Genomic DNA, 19274 nt, shown 5'->3' with positions numbered 1-19274 from the left:
GGCTATGGTTTTTCCAGTGGTTATGTATGGATGTGAGAGTTGGACTGTGAAGAAGGCTGAGCACTGAAGAATTGATGCTTTTGAACTGTGGTGTTAGAGAAGACTCTTGAGAGTCCCTTGGACTGCAAGAAGATCCAACGAGTCCATCCTAAAGGAGATCAGTCCTGAATATTCATTGGAAGGACTGATGCTGAGACTGAAACTCCAATACTTTGGCCACCTGATGCAAAGAGCTGACTCATTGGAAAAGACCCTGATGCTGAGAAAGATTGAGGGCAGGAGAAGAAGGGGACAACAGAGGATGAGATGGTTGGATGGCATCACTGACTCAATGGACATGGGTTTGGGTAAATTCCGGAAGTTGGTAACGGACAGGGAGGCCTGGCGTGCTGCAGTTCATGGGGTTACAAAGAGTCAGACACGACTGAGCGACTGAACTGAAACTGAAACTGAAAAGAAGTTCCACCATTGTTGCTTCTCAAATATAGCTTCCATTTTTTATTAGGGGTTTCTCTTATTGCTCTGTATTTTCTTTTAAACATAGAGGAAGGACTGCCCTGGAAGTCCAGTGGTTAAGGATCCATGCTTCCACTGCTGGAGGCACAAGTTCGATCCCTGGGTGGGGAACTAAGATCCCACATGCCTCATGATGCAGCAAAAAAAAAAAAAAAAAAAAATAGAGGAAAGACAATAATGCATGGGCACTAAAAGCCCTGGATTTGGAATGTAAGAGACCTAGTTCAAGTCCAGGATCCTGTCCTTACAAGCTGTGTGACCTTAAGGAAGTCACCTAACCTCCCTGAGCCTCAATAGCCTCCTCTCGTGGGGACTAGAGAGAAGGTTACTGTGTTCAGCCTATGTTACTATACATATTAAACAGCACAGTACCCAGTGCATTGATCATTACTTTGTTTGTTTTAATAACAATAATGACAAGACATTAATGACACAGAAGTATTTGCATTTCCTGGGAAGAATAATTTTAGAAGGAGTTGTTACTTTAAGGCTTGACTACAGCAAAGTTGCCATTTAGCCTCAATATTTTAGATATAGAAGGTCACTTCATATACCGGATATTTAGTACACAGTCTGGTATATTGGTGTATACATAGTCTGGTATATTGGGTCTTCACTTGTAGCTCAGATGGTAAAGAATCCACTTGCAGTGCAGGAGACCCCAGTTTGATCCCTGGGTTGGGAAGATCCCCTGGAGAAGGGATAGGTTACCCACTCCAGCATTCTTGGGCTTCCCTGGTGGCTCAGATGGTTAAAAATCCACTTGCAATGTGGGAGACCTGAGTTTGATCCCTGGGTTGGGAAGATTCCCCTGGAGAAGGGAATGGCTACCCACTCCAGTATTCTTGCCTGGAGAATTCCATCTACAGAGGATTCTGGCAGGCTACAATCCATGGGATCGCAAAGAGTTGGACACCACTGAGTGACTTTCACTCACTGACATATACACTAAAATAAGGACATGTGAATAAGAGCAGGTCCAAAATATAAAATGTATTTAACCTATCAGATGTGTACCTAATTTAGTAATGAGCTCAGTAAAATGACAGCCCTTCAGTATGAATAACCGTCTGTATCTCAGTGAAGATGACACAAGCAGCATCCCCCTGACTAACTTTTCTCACTCTTTGCCTACTGAACCCCTGGCTCCATTCAATCAGGTAGGCGATGTGCCCCAGTGAAGTTTCATATCACCTGATGACGTATACTATCACTGTGGATTAGTCTCCTTGGATAGTTGAAACAAACAGTAAAAGTCACTCAAATATAATCACATGGCATCCGTCAGAGAGCCAGATCAAGGGCTGTGTCAGTCATCAGAACAAAAAAGATAAGGGCTTTGCTCTTTTTCATCATTTACATAAGTGTATTTAGTGAAATAATCACCTACAACTTGGTGGTAAGAGTTTTTATGCTATGTGTTAATAATAGCATAATGTAAGTAACAGTTTTCGTCTACCCAAATTCCCAAATTAATGAATTATATAGATAAAACTCTCCAGTTCTACATCTGTGATCATTGATAATAGTCATTCTTGGGTTATAGTCTGGGTTTTGTGCTGTTATTTGCTCGATAGGTAATAACTCCAAAGTAAACATGTGAAAAAACCCATTGTTAAATTATTATAAACCATTGGGGTTAGCTCATAGTTCATTGCTCCAGAATTTAAAATCAGACTTCCTTTTTTTCTTTCTTAAAAATTTTGAAAGACCAATATTTTGCCATTAGTTTTTTTTTTTTTTTTAAGTTAACTTTCAAACTGCATTTCGATGGATCAGAATGAAATATAATTGTAGGTAATATTTTCAAAGCATAAATTCAAGCAGGATACAACTTTCTGAAATAATTATTTACTCTGTTTTAGAAAAAAATTCTCAGACTTTACTGATAGCTGTTTTTATAGAAGGTCTTTAAGCCAGTCTGATTCAGGTATAATCTTAGAATTAATTGCTTTTATCCTACTTGACTAGTTTATAAGTATCAAAAATGCACACACACACGCATAGATCCTTTTGTAGAAAACAGTTGGAAGAACAAATACAAATCTTGTTGGAAAGTTATTTTTAATATCCATATTTTTCATAATCCTCACTTCTACCTATTTTATACATAAACATTAAAATAGTAAGTTAAAATGATAAGTCTTCGGAAATTAAAAATATAATCTTAAAAAAATAAGTTAATTGGACAAAGAATGATTGGTGCTAAGAAATGTGAAAGATTCATTTTGTTGAACTGTATAAATATGTAAAGTTAATGCAGAAGTCCTGTATCTTTTTCTCTGTTTTTAACAAAGACAGTTAAATTCACATATTGAAAATTTTAGATGAGTGCTATACTACCAGATACTTAAATTGATACAGAATAAATTCTGAATCCATGCTGTTAGGTATATTTTATATTTTCAATTCTAATCTCTTAGTAAAAGAATACTTCTGTTTGGTCATCATCTTTATTTCATAAGCATATTTGGTTAAGCACAAAAATCTTGAAACATAGGTAGACTTTCTTTGTGTGTTTTCATTCAAGTGTTTATATTTAATTTATATTTAAACAAACAAAAAGAGCAGTAAATCACTACACGTATCCAAAATGTCTTTTCCGTATATCTCTAATTTCACATTAGCTCAAATTTTATTTGGAAGAGAAGCAGTTAAGACATTTTAGCTTACGTTCAATATATTCTTTATAATAATTCCATTCAGGATATTTAATTGGTCAACTGTTTGGTATCACTATAAAACACTTTTCATTGCCATTCTCAAGGACTAGTTATTGTTTTCTGGATCTGCAAACTATTTATTGTTATCCTTTGCCTTGAAGGCTCTCTAAAAGAGAATAAATGCCTTCCATTCATTCCAGGTCAAAATATGGAGCAAACGACTGCAAACACCTCCAGTAAAATTTCACTGTAGACATAATAAGCTTTATGTATACTGTGAGCCAATGTGCATTTTCCTTTATTATTTTGATTTTTCAGGGAAGTAGAAAAATATAAAATATATTCATTTTCTATCACTAAAATTACTGATTCTACTTTTTTTTTCAGGCCTGATGGAATTGGAACTGTTTCCGTGGAAGAAAAAGAGAGATTTGAGGAGATAAAGGAAAGACTCTCTTCCCTTTTAGAGAATCAAATAAGCCATTTCAGGTATGTGCTCCATTAGTACAAGTGTTTGCTTGCTTAATTCACTCAATCTTCTCATCTCCTACAAATGTGGATTATGTTGTTCTACTACCGCTCAAGTACTATCAGTTAGCTTCTCCTCCATTGCTTGCAAGGTATGATCTACACATTCCTCCATCTGTGGTCTCCTTCTCAGCCTGCCTTTTCAATTTCCGCAGCTCATTAGGTAGCCCCCATCCCCTGCTACATCCATTCCGCTCACACTGTCTTCTCAGCTTTGCATAAGCTGTTTACCCCTTCCTCCTGCATCACCAGGCAAGGAGACTTTCTCATTTATTCCAACAGAGAGTGGAAACCCTGAAGTCTTTTATTGTTCATCATCTGTACTATGCCCTCGTCACCCATCGCCTAGGAAGGACATGGACTTAAGTCCTTAGTTATCCTTTTATTTACATTCTGTGAGAAGAAGGACCACAGTGCACCTGGCACCGTTTCTCAGTCAAAAAACTGAAGTACTGACACTAAGAAATATTTGCAGGATGAAAGATAAATACCTTGATAATATTCCTTTTTTTCCCTGATTATAGAGGGCTTAATAGAACTTAACGGCCAAAAACAGAATTATGCCTTTTTCTATTACTCTCATCATCAGATCCTGTAAAATGCTGCCATGCCAACGTATTGTATCTTATAGCCCATCTGTCATGTTGTGGATCTGTAATTTGGAATCATTTCATATGAACTTATTGAAAAATAAATTTAGTGAATATTGCCCTCAACAGTTTGAAAACACTGTATTAACCATGTGAACAGTGTATGGCTGCTCTGAGTCTCAGTTTCCTTATTTGTAATATGAAAAGCTTAGACTCTGTGATTTTTTAAAATGATCCTGAAGGAAAAAGTTATCATAGGATATACTATCCATCTGTTTCCCTGCATTAGTGATTTCAGCTGGAGCTGGTACCACCAACTAAAGGTAAGTGAATAAGGGAAGATTTACTTTCCCATGATAATTGGGAAGTGCTGTATTTAGAAATGCTATGCATGAGACAGAATTATTGGAGAATTATGAGAATTATTCTGTCCAAAAGGCCAATAAATTCACATTAGCAAACACATTTGCAGAGGATATTTATGCATTTGCTGCCAAAATTAGTATCTTTCAGGTTGTATAGACACCATTATATTCATTGTGTATGTCATTTAATGAAAGTATGTAGTTGTTCTGTTGTTGGCATTATTGAGACACAGCTCACCATTCAGTTGAATATCTGTATCAGGAGCTGTATAAGTCTCCATGGTTACTTGTAGACCATGTGCAAGTAACAGATCCCACCTCATATTGGTTTAAACAAATAGATGCATATGTTCACTTACACACAGCTCTCAGATAAGGTGAACTTCAATACAGGCTGAAGTTAGTAGCCAGGGCTCCATTTCTCTGTGTTTCTCACATGGCTGTCTTTTTTCATGGGGTAGCTTTAGCCCTAGATGGGTAGCAAGACCAGGAATTCCTGACCTCACATTTATACATGGAGGTTTAAAAGGAAGCTAGTAGAGGCTCTCTCTTTCTGTGATTCTCTCTTAAGATGGAAAGTTGCCTTAGAAGATCCTGGCAAACCACCTCTCATATCTCATTTGCCCCAGATAGGTCATAGGCCTGGTCCTTAACCCAGCCCAGGGGCCAGAGGAAGCCCATCCACTAGGTGCTTACTCACTGACAAGCGATGGGACCACCATGATTGAGTCAGCCTGGTCAGAACCAGCCCCCCAGGAGCCTACCACCACAAAAGGAGTTGTGAAGTGTGAAAGTGTCAGTTGCTCAGTTGTGTCCGACTCTTTGCGACCCCATGGATTATAGCCTGCCAGGCTCCTCTGTCAATGAGATTTTTTCAAGACAAGAATACTGGAGTGGGTTGCATTTCCTTCTCCAGGGGATCTTCCTGACCCAGGGATCAAACCCAAGTCTCCTGCATTGCAGGCAGATTCTTTACCATCTGAGCCAGCAGAATGACTATTGTCCACATCATTTATTGTATTCATTTCCTCTCTCTTACAGTTTTATTTCTCTACTTTTCTGTGTAAAGTCTGTAAAAATGTACTCGAATTCTTTTTCATTTTTATTTCTTTGATGTACTAAAGATAAGAGCTAAACCAAACTGCTCTAGATACTTTGGGCTGACTTTTATATTCCCTTTTGATATATGTAGAGTTTGTATAAATTTTATGTTTTGTTTTTCCTGAGTCCATAGAAAACTGGATGAGAAGAAATGAGGTTAAAATAAAACAGGAAATTTTAGGTTTCCATATAGACAAATCTGGAAGCATACTTAAATTATCCATGAAGATTTTCCTAAGGATTCTATCAAATGATCTTCCTTAGCCATTTATCAATACATTAAAATTTAGAGAGAACATAAATTACTTATCAGCTCACACTAAAGAAGTAACCAGAGTACTATTAATAACTCTTGCATAAAAAATTTATTCAGGCCCAACTGTGTTTCAGAAATGAATTTCAAAGACACAGATAAAGTAAGGCAAATTAAATTAAACATAAATGCAGGACTTCTGGTTAAAGACAGCAGGTTAAATGCATGTCTGGCTCAGCTTCCTAACAGAACCTAACCAAAATAACAGAACAGTATTTTTCAGAAGATAGAAACCTACAAAGACAAGAGTAAAAAGAGGAAAAAATGGAAAAAAGTTTAAAATGTGGAAGTCAGATGAATGGGTAGTATCTAATTTAGCCACCCAGGAAAAACTGGATCATAAACTGCAAGTAAGGAAAAAGAAAGAAGCAATCTAATTTATGTCATACAATCGCCAAAACATTTGGAACTGCCAGTTGTAAACCCTCCTGGAAATTAAGAGTAGGACGATTTGCTGTAAATCTGCTTAAGACACTTAGATCCCCAGATCTCTTTTCTAACTCATCAGCTAGGCTGCTGCCCCTCCCCTTCCCTAGCAGAGCACTGCAGGTTTTTTCCCTAGAGAGGGTAAAATTAGAGGGTACCTGGGGTGAGGTGGAGGAGGGGAGGAACAGGCGCAGTTGGAGTTCGGGATTATATAGAAACGTGGGGATTAAATAAATGTTTATTCTGAAATTTGAGAATCACAGCCTTCTCCTTCAACCTCACGCACTTGGCACCCAAAATGCTGGCAGGCAGGCAAACAGGCTTACACCTTCCATACATATTCTAAGTGTCTTCCCCTGGGACTCTGACTAGCCCGAGAGAAAAGACCTAAAGCTGTGAAAAATAAAGACTCCCACAAAACAGCTCAGCTCTAGTCCCTGTCAGCAAAGACCATAGTCAACACATACCTACCTAGGTGTGTATAGCTTCTGTTCAGTTATTTAGTAATGCAGTTTTGAAAATGATCAGACAGCCAAGGTAAGGCTTCAGATATTTGAGGAAAGCATTTACTGTAGGACTCAAAGCCCAAACAAGTAATACAAAACAGCAACTTGGGAAAAAAAACAGACTATATGGGGGAAAAAATGGTGGAGGAGGTGGTGGGAATCTATTATTAATACATTTGGAGAGATTTGAGAAGATAGAGTGTTTATGAAACAAAAACAAGATTTAAAAAAAATCTTAGGGAAAAATAAGAGCTGTTAGAAATTGATGCAGATGGCACAAACAATACGTACACGCTGTTGAGAAATTAAGTTAATGAAACCTTCCAAAAAGTAGGAGAGTGAGAAGGATAGGAAAATAGGAAAAGAGTTGGCCCTTCCTGTCCTCAGGTTTCACATCCCTGGCTGGATCGATTTGGATTAGCTGAATCTGCATGTATACAGGGCCAATTGTACTGCACCATTTTACATAAAGGAATTGAGTATCTGTGGATTTTAACATCCATGGGGGTCCTGGAATCAATCCCCCACAGATACTGAGGGACAGCTCTACAAAGACAGGAAAAATGAAGCATCTGCTTAGGCATTTCATTATCATTCAGTTCAGTTCAGTTGCTCAGTGGTGTCCGACTTTTTGCAACCGCATGAACTGCAGCATGCCAGGCCTCCCTGTCCATCACCAGCTCCTGGAGTCCACCCAAACCCATGTCCATTGAGTCAGTGATGCCATCCAACCATCTCATCCTCTGTGGTCCCCTTCTCCTCCTGCCCTCAATCTTTCCCAGCGTCAAGGTCTTTTCCAATGAGTCAGCTCTTCTTATCAGGTGGCCAAACTTTTGGACTTTCAGCTTCAACATCGGTCCTTCCAATGAACACCCAGGACTGATCTCCTTTAGGATGGACTGGTTGGATCTCCTTGCAGTCCAAGGGATCCTCAAGAGTCTTCTCCAACACCACAGTTCAAAAGCATCAGTTCTTCGGTACTCCGCTTTCTTTTTAGTGCAACTCTCACATCCATACATGACCACTGGAAAAACCATAGCCTGACTAAGCGGATCTTTGTTGACAAAGTAATGTCTCTGTTTTTTAATATGCTGTGTAGTTTGGTCATAACTTTTCTTCCAAGGAGTGTCTTTTAATTCCATGGCTGCAGTCACCATCTGCAGTAATTTTGGAGCCCAGAAAAATAAAGTCAGCCACTGTTTCCCCATCTACTTGCCATGAAGTGATGGGACTGGATGCCATGATCTTAGTTTTCTGAATGTTGAACTTTAAGCCAAATTTTTCACTCTCCTCTTTCACTTTCATCAAGAGGCTCTTTAGTTCTTCACTTTCTGCCATAACGGTGGTGTCATCTGCATATCTGAGGTTATTAATATTTCTCCCATGATTTCATCATCATAAATAATAGGAATTCCAGAAACAGTTAAGGCTGAAGGTAGGAAATTATCAGTAAAGTTATTCAAAACAATTTTCCAGAATTAAGAGACATAAGTTTTCAGGTTAAAAGAGTTCATTGAGTACCAAGCACAATGAATTAAAATAGACACTCATTAGAGTATGTTCTTAGGAATTTTCACAATCTTGGACATAAAAGTGGGGATCCCAAAGCACAAAAAAATCAAGAATCAAAATTACTCCTCAACACTGATTTCTTCTACAACAGTTTTTTGTTTGTTTTGTACATTTATTTCATATTTTATTTTGAAATTATATTTATAGAAATATTGCAAAGAGAGCACAGAAAGATATGCATCTCCCAGGTTCACCTAAAATTAACATCTTATATGATAACTTAAAAAATTACATTGACACATACAGTAACTTATTAAAGCCTACCATGTGCCAAGCAGTGAACAGATTTTTTTAAATGATCCTTTTCTTTATCTTTCATTTTGATGGGAGGAGCAGTACTGATATTCAGAAAGCAATTCATCAGTGACTTCACAATTTTGAGAAAAAAATTATTTCCAGCCTAAAATTCTATACTAGTAAATGTCTCCATTAAGGGTAGAAAGAAAAAAAGAAAGTGAAGTTGCTCAGTCATGTTCAACTCTTTGCCACCCCATGGACTGTAGCCTACCAGGCTCCTTTGTCCATGGGATTTTCCAGGCAAGAACACTGGAGTGGGTTGCCATTTCCTTCTCCAGGGGATCTTCCCCACTCAGGGATCAAACCCGGATCTCCCGCATTGTAGGCAGAAGTTTTACTGTCTGAGCCACCAGGGAAGCCATTAAGGGTAGTGGTAGGATAATGATATTTTCAGGATATCATAAAATAATGATACTTTGAAAACATGTGCTTCCCATATTCCCTTTCTGGATAATGAAATTTACCAAGATAAAGGAGAAGACAAAGAGGGAGAATTAAGATGCCTGCAACACGAAATCAATGTGAGAGAGGAAGGAATCTTCATAGTGGTAGCTAGTAGAGGCTCCCAAAGTGGAGTTGGGCCTAGAAAGAAAATAGTTCTGACCAGAGCAGGTCAGAAGATTCTTCAAGTAGGTGAAAGTGACAGACCATGGAGATATTTTAACATGACGAGAGAAGTTGTATTAGACTAAGTATATAAAAACAAAATTAAAAGAGACAAATTTAGCAAAGTATTAACTATAAACAAAATAGTGGCACATAGAAAGTAATCATATTAAATACATCTCAGTTATCTAGGACATTTATGTAATTAACATAGATAGTGAATTTAGATCTAACCCACAGAAATGATGTAACTGCACCAGAAGGGTAGGAGGAACCGAAATTATGTTTAGGATGGTACAAAGTAGTCTTTAAAAAAAGCAACTTTACATCCAAGATGGAATAATGGGATGATATTTACCTTCCACCTGAAACTTTTTTAAAGACAAAATATGTGGGGGAAAAAATGCTTTTCAAGCTAGTAAATAGAAGACAATGAATAACAATGATTCCTAACAGATGGGAGACAATGAAGAGGCCCCTTAATTGCCCTAGCTACATGGACTTCCCTTGTGACTCAGCTGGTGAAGAATCCACCTGCAATGTGGGAGACCTGGGTTTGATCCCTGGGTTGAAAAGATCCCCTGGAAAAGGGAGAGGCTACCTACCTTAGTGGTCATGTATGGATGTGAGAGTTGCACTATAAAGAAAGCTGAGTGCAGAAGAATTGATGCTTTTGAACTGTGGTGTTGGAGAAGACTCTTGAGAGTCCCTTGGACTATGAGGAGATCCAACCAGTCCATCCTAAAGGAGATCAGTCTTGGGTGTTCATTGGAAGGACCGATGTTGAAGCTGAAAGTCCAAAAGTTTGGCCACCTGATAAGAAGAGCTGACTCATTGGAAAAGACCTTGACACTGGGAAAGATTGAGGGCAGGAGGAGAAGGGGACGACAGAGGATGAAGTGGTTGGATGGCATCACTGACTCAATGGACATGGGTTTGGGTGGACTCCAGGAGTTGGTGATGGACAGGGAGGCCTGGAGTGCTGCAGTTCATGGGGTTGCAAAAAGTCGGACACCACTGAGCAACTGAACTGAACTGAACCCACTCTAGTATTCTGGCCTGGAGAATTCCATGGACTGTATAGTCCATGGGGTCACAAAGAGTAGAACACGACTGAGAGACTTTCACTACCAAGTCAGTGTTTCTAGATTATGATCCAGGAAGGAGGAATCTGGGCAGATCCCAGTGACACCCTGACTTGAGAAGATAGAGCTGAGAGTCCAGGAAGTGTAAGGCAACCAGAGTTTTCAACTCAAAGCTCTAAAGGAAGAGAGTAGACAGACTTGCAACTATTTGCTGAGGGCCCCCCTGGAGTCTTCAGCTAAGTAAGTAGTGATCTGTGCATCACTGTGAAGAAACTGTTCGAAGTTGGACAAAGAATTATGGAAAGGATTATAAGGGATTTCTTTACACAGAGCTAGGGCTAGTTTCAGTTTTTAGTATCTAAAATAGAAGCCTAAATCATGAGCATCAGGTAGAATACAGACGATTTTGCCTCAGTAGTGGAAAAAAAATTAGCCCTGGAATAAACACTGTCATGGTCTTTCCTAAGGAGGTTTAAAACCAAGATTCATATAATAAAACTATTTTCAAGTAATTTAACTGCCTTCCAGAACAAAATTCAAGAATATTTAAAGGAATACAAAAGTTTTCAGCCACCAATATGGTAAAGCAACAGTGTCTAACATCCAGTCTAACATTCTCAGCATACAAAGAAATAGTAAAATACAACCAATTAAGAGAATAAATACAAGCAAAAGTGAAACTGACACTGAAGATAGAATTAGTGAACAACAGTATTAAAATAATTATTGTTACCGCATGCCATATGTTTAAGCTGTTAAAGGCATCATGGGAAACCTACAACTAACATCATACTTAATGGTAGAAAAGGAGAATGTTTTCCACCTTTGTTCAAAAGCAAGGCAAGACTGTGTACTCAAAAATCAATAATTAATGTGTAGAGTCCAGTAATAGACTCACATACATATGGTCAGTTGATTTTCAACAAATGTATAAATAATTTGCAAAGTATACTTTATTCAACACATGAAACTGACTATTGGATATCCCAATGTAAAATAATAACCTGGATCTATAGCTCACACTTGGTCCAAAATTTAATTCAAGATGGATAGACATAGAAAACAAAATCTGTGTCACTGGACCAAGCACAGATGCTTAAATGAAAGACCGAAATAATGATTCATAAATGGAAAGATGTTACCTTGAATTTTATCAACATTAAGAACTTTTGATCTTCCAAAGACGCTGTAAGGGAATCTCAGAATGGGAGAAAATATTTATACAATACATATTCCTCAAAAGACTTCTACCAATAATATGTAACACTTTTTTTTTTTAAGCTGCACCACATGACTTGCAGAATTTCAGTTCTCTGACCAGGGATTGAACCTAGGCCACAGCAGTAAAGGCCTAGACTCCTCGGTCACCAGGGAACTCCCCATAAATAACTCTTAAAACAATAAGAAATACAACAACCCAATAGAAGGTTGTTTTGACAGATACTTCATTGAAGATGTATGATGGTGAAAAGGCATAAAAATATGCTCAACATCATTACTCTTTAGGGAACTATAACCTAAAGCCACACTGATTGATAGAAATATAAAATGATACAACTCACTTTGTAAGATAGTTTATGATTTTTAAAAAATGAAACACCTAAGGTATGACCCAGCTATTCCACTTTTAGGTACTTCCCCAAGAGAAGTGATGGCATATACCCACAGAAAGACTTTGATATGAATATTTATACCAGCATTTTCATAATAGCCAAATATGGAAACAAGTCAGGTGACCATCAACAAAGAATGGATAAAAAAAAGTATTAGATTACTTCTGAGAAATGAAAAGGAATGAAATGTTGATGCATTGCAATAGCATGAAAGGATATCAAAACAGCTGAGAGAAATCAGACCTAAAAAAGTTCATACTGTATGATTTTTCTTAAAGTGGAATTACAGAAAATATAAACTAAATGACAGTAAATGAGCAGTTGCCTGGGCCCCAGGTGTTGGAAGGAAACGTTGGGGGTCATGAATATGAATATTGCATTTGTTGTCATGATGGGTTCACACATGTATGCCATGCATACATATTGTCAAAATTTATCAAATTGAATACTTTATAAATATGTGTAGTTCATTCTATATCACTTATACCTCTAAAATCTATTTTTTTAAGTTAAGTACTTCTCTCTCATTGTGGAAAGTTAGTAGGATACTATCTAAAACTGGAAAATTAAAAATTTGAAATGTTTTCATGTAGGTCAGGGATATGACATTTAAATACCAAAAGAATCAGCTAAAAGTTTAGAACATGTTTTCCTAGAGAAATTACTTGAAAAGTGGGATGGAACTGACAAAAACAGGTTTTTCATAAAAATCCCCTTAGAAGAAGTTTCCTTTTAGGCTATGTGCATATGTAACTTTTATAAAAATAGATACTGTATTTAAATTTTTAATTTAAAATTCAAAGAAAAGAAATAGTTTAATCATTGGGCAGATCTATGCAGGCTCATTTATCTGTGTAATTAATTGACTAAAGTGAAAATCAGGGTGACTTTAATTTATTCAGATTAAGTATTAAACTTGGTTGAATTTTATTTGATAATTGAGTGTTTTTCACTTTGCTTAGCTATTAGAGAGCTATCAAAGTGGTAAAAACCCAAAATATTTATCCTGAAAAGCAGAACAAAATGATTCCCTTCTTTTCAAACTTGTTTTGTGAGGATTAATTAAGCTTCTGTATGGTTATTTTCTGTATTTTATTGATTCAGGATTACTTGTACTCTGTAAATGTGTTAAATTATTTACACATCATGGGCAGCTAATGCTAATTCAGAACATACCCAGTGGGACCTCAGAGCCCTGAAATGCTAAATGTAATCTTCGGATCAGTAACATTCCATTCATAAAATGTGTCACCCACAGGTTAATGGAAATAAACAATAGGAAAGACAATGGGTGGATTATGCAAATATACTGAAAAGATTTTAAGCAGGAGGAGGGGACTACAAGAACCCAATTTGTGTTTTATTTAAACATGGATTAAGGTTTATGGTATACAAAATGACTAAAGCTACTTTCCTAGTTTGCTAATACTCAAAAGAAAAGCACCAGTGGGGTGGGAGTGGGGGGCAGGGAACTCTGTCAAAATAAATTGGTGATATTTTTTATGTATGGGTGGGGCAAAGGGTTAAGAGGATGCAGAGAGGCAAGATTAAATGAAGGAAAATTTTAACAGTAAATGAAATGATGCACAGTATTCTAAAGAGAAATGTGAGTGGCTAGATTTATATGACACTTATTTGCACTTATCTGACACCAATGAAAGTTTCACAAAACTAAAACCTAATCTGAATATAAATTCAACTACTGCTTTGTGAGGAATCAGTCTTTCCGTGTAAAATTTGGGTCCAGTAAAAGAACTTGAGTTTAAACTATGTGTGCTTTGGAGGGAAACCTCTTCAAATTACAGTGTGAAAAATCATTCCCATGATACTTATGCCTTAGAAAATATGTCTACTGAGCCCTTGGGTAATGAATGGCAAAAGACATGGAAATGGGTAAACTTTCCAAGTTATTAGTTTGAAGGTGTCTAAGTCAGAGCAAAATGGTGCCACAATAGCCCAGCTGCCTCAAGCACTTGATCTTGAGGCGGGGCAGTGGGGAGGGGCGCGGGGGTGGGTGGATGAGTGGAAGAGATCAAGGAAGGAGGCGCTCCTGCAGGATGAAATGGCTGACATTCTGTGCTCTCTAAGTGGAAAGTGACCCTAAGAGGGACCCCTTGTAAAAAGCAGTAAACCTGACCCTACCATGTGGCAGCTGACTTATGAGGAGCCCATGCACCCTCCCAGCTCCGACCCTCATTTCAGAATATCCACGTGGCCTGCCCTCCAGTTATCCATGTGTATGAGGATTACATGGGACTAGAAATACTTTGGATAAATGACTTCTGGCAAAAGAGCTGCAGAAGGCGGGAGGGGTGGGGTGGGGGGACGATGCAGTGACACCAGCGAAGACTGGTAAATACGAGGAAAGGTGGGGAGCTGGGACCTTGCTTCCCACAGAAGTTAGATATGTGGTGTGGGTTTCCATCTTAAAATCACACATAAATACACAAGGAAGTGGGGGAAATCATTTTATTTTATCACAGAATTTGAATAACAGAACTTAAACAAGAAATTAGAAGGAAATGCATTTTAAGTTTCCTTTATAGGACCTTAGGGATTCCGCTTTGATTACCATATTTTTCAATGTACCTGTATCACCGAAACTTGAGAATCTTTTTCATCACAGTTTATACCTTTACCGTTTTAAGACATTTAAATCATGGGACTATATAAATTTCAGCAGTTAAAAATTTCCTGCATGGGTCAGTGCCCTTTTAACCGTGTTTTACTGTTGTCCAATAATGCCAAGTAATCGAAAAGGGCATTATTAAGCATTTTTGGATATTACATGTTTGACTCTTTTGTTCCTCCTTTTTTAAAAGATACTGTTTTCCCTTTGGACGACCTGAGGGTGCGCTGAAAGCTACACTTTCATTGCTTGAAAGGGTATGTTTGAACATGACTCTGTAAGTACTATTTGCCTTCTCAAAGGCTGTATAGTTACTGAACTAGGCCGCGGGCCCCATTCCTTAGGAGTGTGATATCTTCTACGTTTGTTGCGTTTTATCAGTTTATCACTTTTTCTTACTACATTCAAATTCTTCTATATCCTCCTTTTCTTCTCCAAAACCTTTCTGAAGCCTACACCACTGCCATCCTGAGTTTATAGCATCCTTTTGGTAATATCCATTTTTCCCACCTCTTCCCCCCCCCTCAGGAAATATAGTCATTTTTTATTTCAGCTTAATATAATCATCTGTTTCTCAAACTTCACAGTTGTCTTATATTATCCCCCCTTATTTGTACTCCTACCTGTCATATTCCTCATATCTGTAAGAGTTCTCAGCATTTAATATTCACACACATATCATTTCTTTCATTCTCAATTTGTCTCAAAATTTATTTCAATTCAGTTTATGTGTTACTTTGAGTGAACTCACAAATGACAGAAATTGATGATCATAGAAGTCATGAAATTATATATGAAAAGTAAACAGCAAATAAGGCTTTATGTCCATGTTAAAAATCATTTATTAATGGAAGTATATTCTCCACTGCTTTTTTTTTTGTGGTAGATTAGGTGAGAAAGGGAAATATCATTTCATCTATCTATAAAACTATTCACATGCTAGTTGGAAACTAGCAGTTGAGTAATGTGGACAAGTTTTATTCCTTATCCATATTAAAAAGTATATCTAGCGATCATCTCTGTCTCATGATTTGATTATTCTAGTCTTGATTTGTTGACTTCAGAGCACTTGTTCTTACTGATTTTTCTGCTCAAGGAATTCCAGGTAATGCATTATTTATTCGCACCTCTCTGAAAAAGCAAAAAGGGGAGACAGTGTTCAGTGATTTAAGGGTTTAGGAGAGGAGAGCTAGAACTGATGACTGAAGTGAGATCTTTGGAGTACAGATCAGTGTTTCTATCTATCTATCTCTGTCTTATCCTTGATCACTGTGAATATTATTGTCATAATTATTTTACTAGAATGTTTATAATATTAAAAGTTGCATGTAACTCAGACTTTTCATAGTTTTCATTTCATCCTATGCATTAAGGTATTGTTGATGAGGCAAAAGTCTTTAAAGGCAGCTTTGGATTTTAGAACGGCATCCCATCCTGGGTACCCAGCGCAGCCTGGCTATGTGCTGGTTTCCATGGCAGAGCTATTGTCCTTCCCCCAGCAGGGAAGAGTTAGTAATAGCAGAGATGCCCTCATGCCCTACACTGACAGGTGGCAGAATGAACAGTGACCTTTATTTCAATTATAGTAACTGATCATGTCTCTTACTGAATTGAGGAAATGGTAAGGGCTATTTCTTCATTTTCATGTCTGTACTTACTGACATCTTAGAAAAATAAAATATGTGTGTGAATTGTTGATACTTACAATGCCTTGAATAAACATGGGGAGGAAGCATGAAACATATGCTATGCCTCTCTTTTGCACTTGCCAGTCCTTTCTCTGTACTTCTCCAGGAAAGGAGATTCAGTTTCCCCACACACACCTCAGACAGTGTCCAGCTTCTAGATACTATGAAATACTGCCTGATTTTAACATTTTAAAGCTGTTACTGTTATTTGAAAGCTTGGCACCATGGGGAAAGTCTAATAGTAAAGTCTAATCTTAAATTTTAGTAGTTATCACATTAAAAAGAATAGTGCCTGTTAATGCTTTAACTGTAGGCAGAAGGATTTTTTTCTGTGTGGTAATAAAGAGTCTAATGTGCAGTTCTAGTTAAAGTGCCGAATATATGTCAGTGTGTTAAAAATTTTTAATATGAGAATATGAAGAAATTTTAATTTGATAGGAAAGGGAAGTTTTAAGTGATAAAATTTGCTGTTTTAAGAAGGAAACCTTGCCTGACAAGATGAAAACGTGTTGTCAAGGGTCACCAGTGCTAGAATAATTGAATGAATTTGAGATTAGAAAATCCTTAGTGCCGAGGCTGGTCAAAATAGAATGATATAATGAAGCATGAAATGGATGTCTTCATGTTCTTTTAATATTTTTTTCAAAGTGAAAAACTGATAGAGTAATAAGAACATTTACAAAAGTATTGTCTTCTTTATGTTAAGATTTTGCTATACCTGTATCTTGTAGAATTTGAATGGAAGCAAAGCAAGAAAAATCACATTACTTATAGGGAAGATAGAGTTTGACTAATTGTATAATTAAAACTTACTGTAAGCAGTTTTTTTATCACTAGGAAAGTTTTAAGGAAAACTGTCAAGGAGTCATTATAAAAGTACTTAACTGAGTTATATTTTGAATTCTGTATATAATTGCATTTTCCATTTGCCAACAGTAATACTTGTAAATGGAAAATCTAAAAGTATAATTTAGGAACCCATAATAATAATTTAGGAAAGTAATCAGTTTTTTATTGTTTTTTTTTTTTAATTTCAGAAAGCTTCCTTTTGTTTTGACATTTAATAGTCCTTTCATTTCACTAAGACAAAGAAGTCCCCCCTTCCCCTCCCCCAGCCTCCAGCAGACCAAAATAAAGTAAAATTAGTAAGAGTAGAGATCTTGATTTTTGTAGAGTCTGTAAATAATGCTTATTTTAATGGAATTTGTGTTTTCATGTATATTGCTCCAAATATTTAAGGATTTTAAATCAAGGATGTACAAGGTAAACTTTGCACAAGGACAAAAGTTTCGTCCCAAGGACCGTAACCCTCATCTGAAACAGCTGCTCTAGTGGCTTTGTGTTTCCCTGGAGGAAGAGTGACAGTCACACTGAATGGTTGCTTGGCCTATGGGAGTTTTTGATGTCCTTACATGAGGCTTAGACAGGAGGAGCCAAGACTCAGAGGTTACTGCGCAGTTGTGAAGTGCCTACTCATTGCCTCCCCGGAGGTTACCTAGGACCCCTTCCTACTAATAACATTTAGGACAATTTGTGTACTTGCTTTTCATATTCTATACAGTCTCTGTCTTTCTCTTTTTCTCTCTAGGTTTTAATGAAAGATATTGCCACTCCCATACCAGCAGAAGAGGTGAAAAAAGTGGTCAGAAAATGTCTTGAGAAAGCTGCCTTGATCAATTACACGAGACTCACAGAATACGCCAAAATAGAAGGTCAGTGCAGTGAGCAATTGCTGAAGTGGCCGTGAGAGCCAACAATGCCTATTAACTGCATTTTCTGTGAGAAGTCCTTTCCTTCCCTGAACAAACCTGTGCCATGGCAAAGGGAAATGTCTCATTAAAATCTCAGCTGGTGAACTGAAGAGCTTTTTCCTATTCATTGCTTTAATATGCCTCCTGGGACTCTGCTTGAATGAAAGACCCGGGATTCGTGCTTAAGTTGTCCTTTGTTCTTATTTTGAGTTTTGAAGAAACCAAAACGTGTTTTCATGGGTTGTATTTTTTGACATTACAGTGAGTATGTCTAACATTTAAAGGATGGGCAGTGTATTCATTCTTGGTCTGTAACAGTGTAGTGTTACATAATTTCATTTTCGCTTCTGCAGCATCTCAGAGAAAAGAGGAGACTTGTTGATTATGGTGAGGGCTGAAACAAACTGATAGAATGTTCTTGCAACTTTTAATTGCTTACAATATACTGATGCATTTGAAAGATTAGATCTCTTGAGAGGATTGTGCATTTTTTCTCTTTCTTCAGGTTTTATTCATTAAGGATAATTATTCATTTTCTTCATTAAGGTTTAAGATGCTTAGAAATACATAGATTGAAATTTGTGGAGAAGTCACACAATCAGCTCTTATCTAACCGTCATTTGACTGATATAATTAAAAGCAATAGAAATGACCTCAGATTCTCTAATTATCATAAAACTAGCTTGTGTAATACATGTAGCTTTAACTTAGGGAAGAAAAAGTTTATGGTGTTAAATAGTTATCTCTAAAAATAAAAAATAATTGTCCATTAGAAAAAATTTTAATGACTTCTAATATAAAAGTGTACTTAATGAATTATAAGTTTATTAGTTGATATTATGATAGATTCATCAAAATTGGGACGGTGAAATAGATGATTATAATTGGCTGTGTTATATCCTTTTTTCTCTCCAAACCTGATCAGGCTTTCTAACAAGCACGTGATAACCAACCTCCTGAGTGATTAACAAAAAAGCCATCCCATCACTATAGCAACCAATATTATATCACGAGAGTAACAACAT

General features: G+C 37.1%; 1 protein-coding gene across 5 annotated transcripts in view; it reads left to right on the top strand.

Moving 5' to 3' along the window:
* The window catches only part of CADPS2 (Ca++-dependent secretion activator 2), a 375512-nt gene that overhangs the window by 225345 nt on the left and 130893 nt on the right, over window positions 1-19274 (top strand). For all 5 annotated transcript variants that reach the window (XM_010838081.1, XM_010838080.1, XM_010838082.1 and 2 more), the window contains exons 12-14: window positions 3567-3668; window positions 15004-15067; window positions 18087-18210. In XM_010838081.1, the coding sequence (XP_010836383.1) occupies window positions 3567-3668; window positions 15004-15067; window positions 18087-18210 (290 nt within the window). The remainder of the gene's footprint in view (window positions 1-3566; window positions 3669-15003; window positions 15068-18086; window positions 18211-19274) is intronic.

Source organism: Bison bison, unplaced genomic scaffold (genome assembly GCF_000754665.1).
Source record: "Bison bison bison isolate TAMUID 2011002044 unplaced genomic scaffold, Bison_UMD1.0 scf7180017864089, whole genome shotgun sequence".
NCBI lineage: Eukaryota > Metazoa > Chordata > Mammalia > Artiodactyla > Bovidae > Bison > Bison bison.
This window is presented reverse-complemented; position numbering and strand designations above follow the sequence as displayed.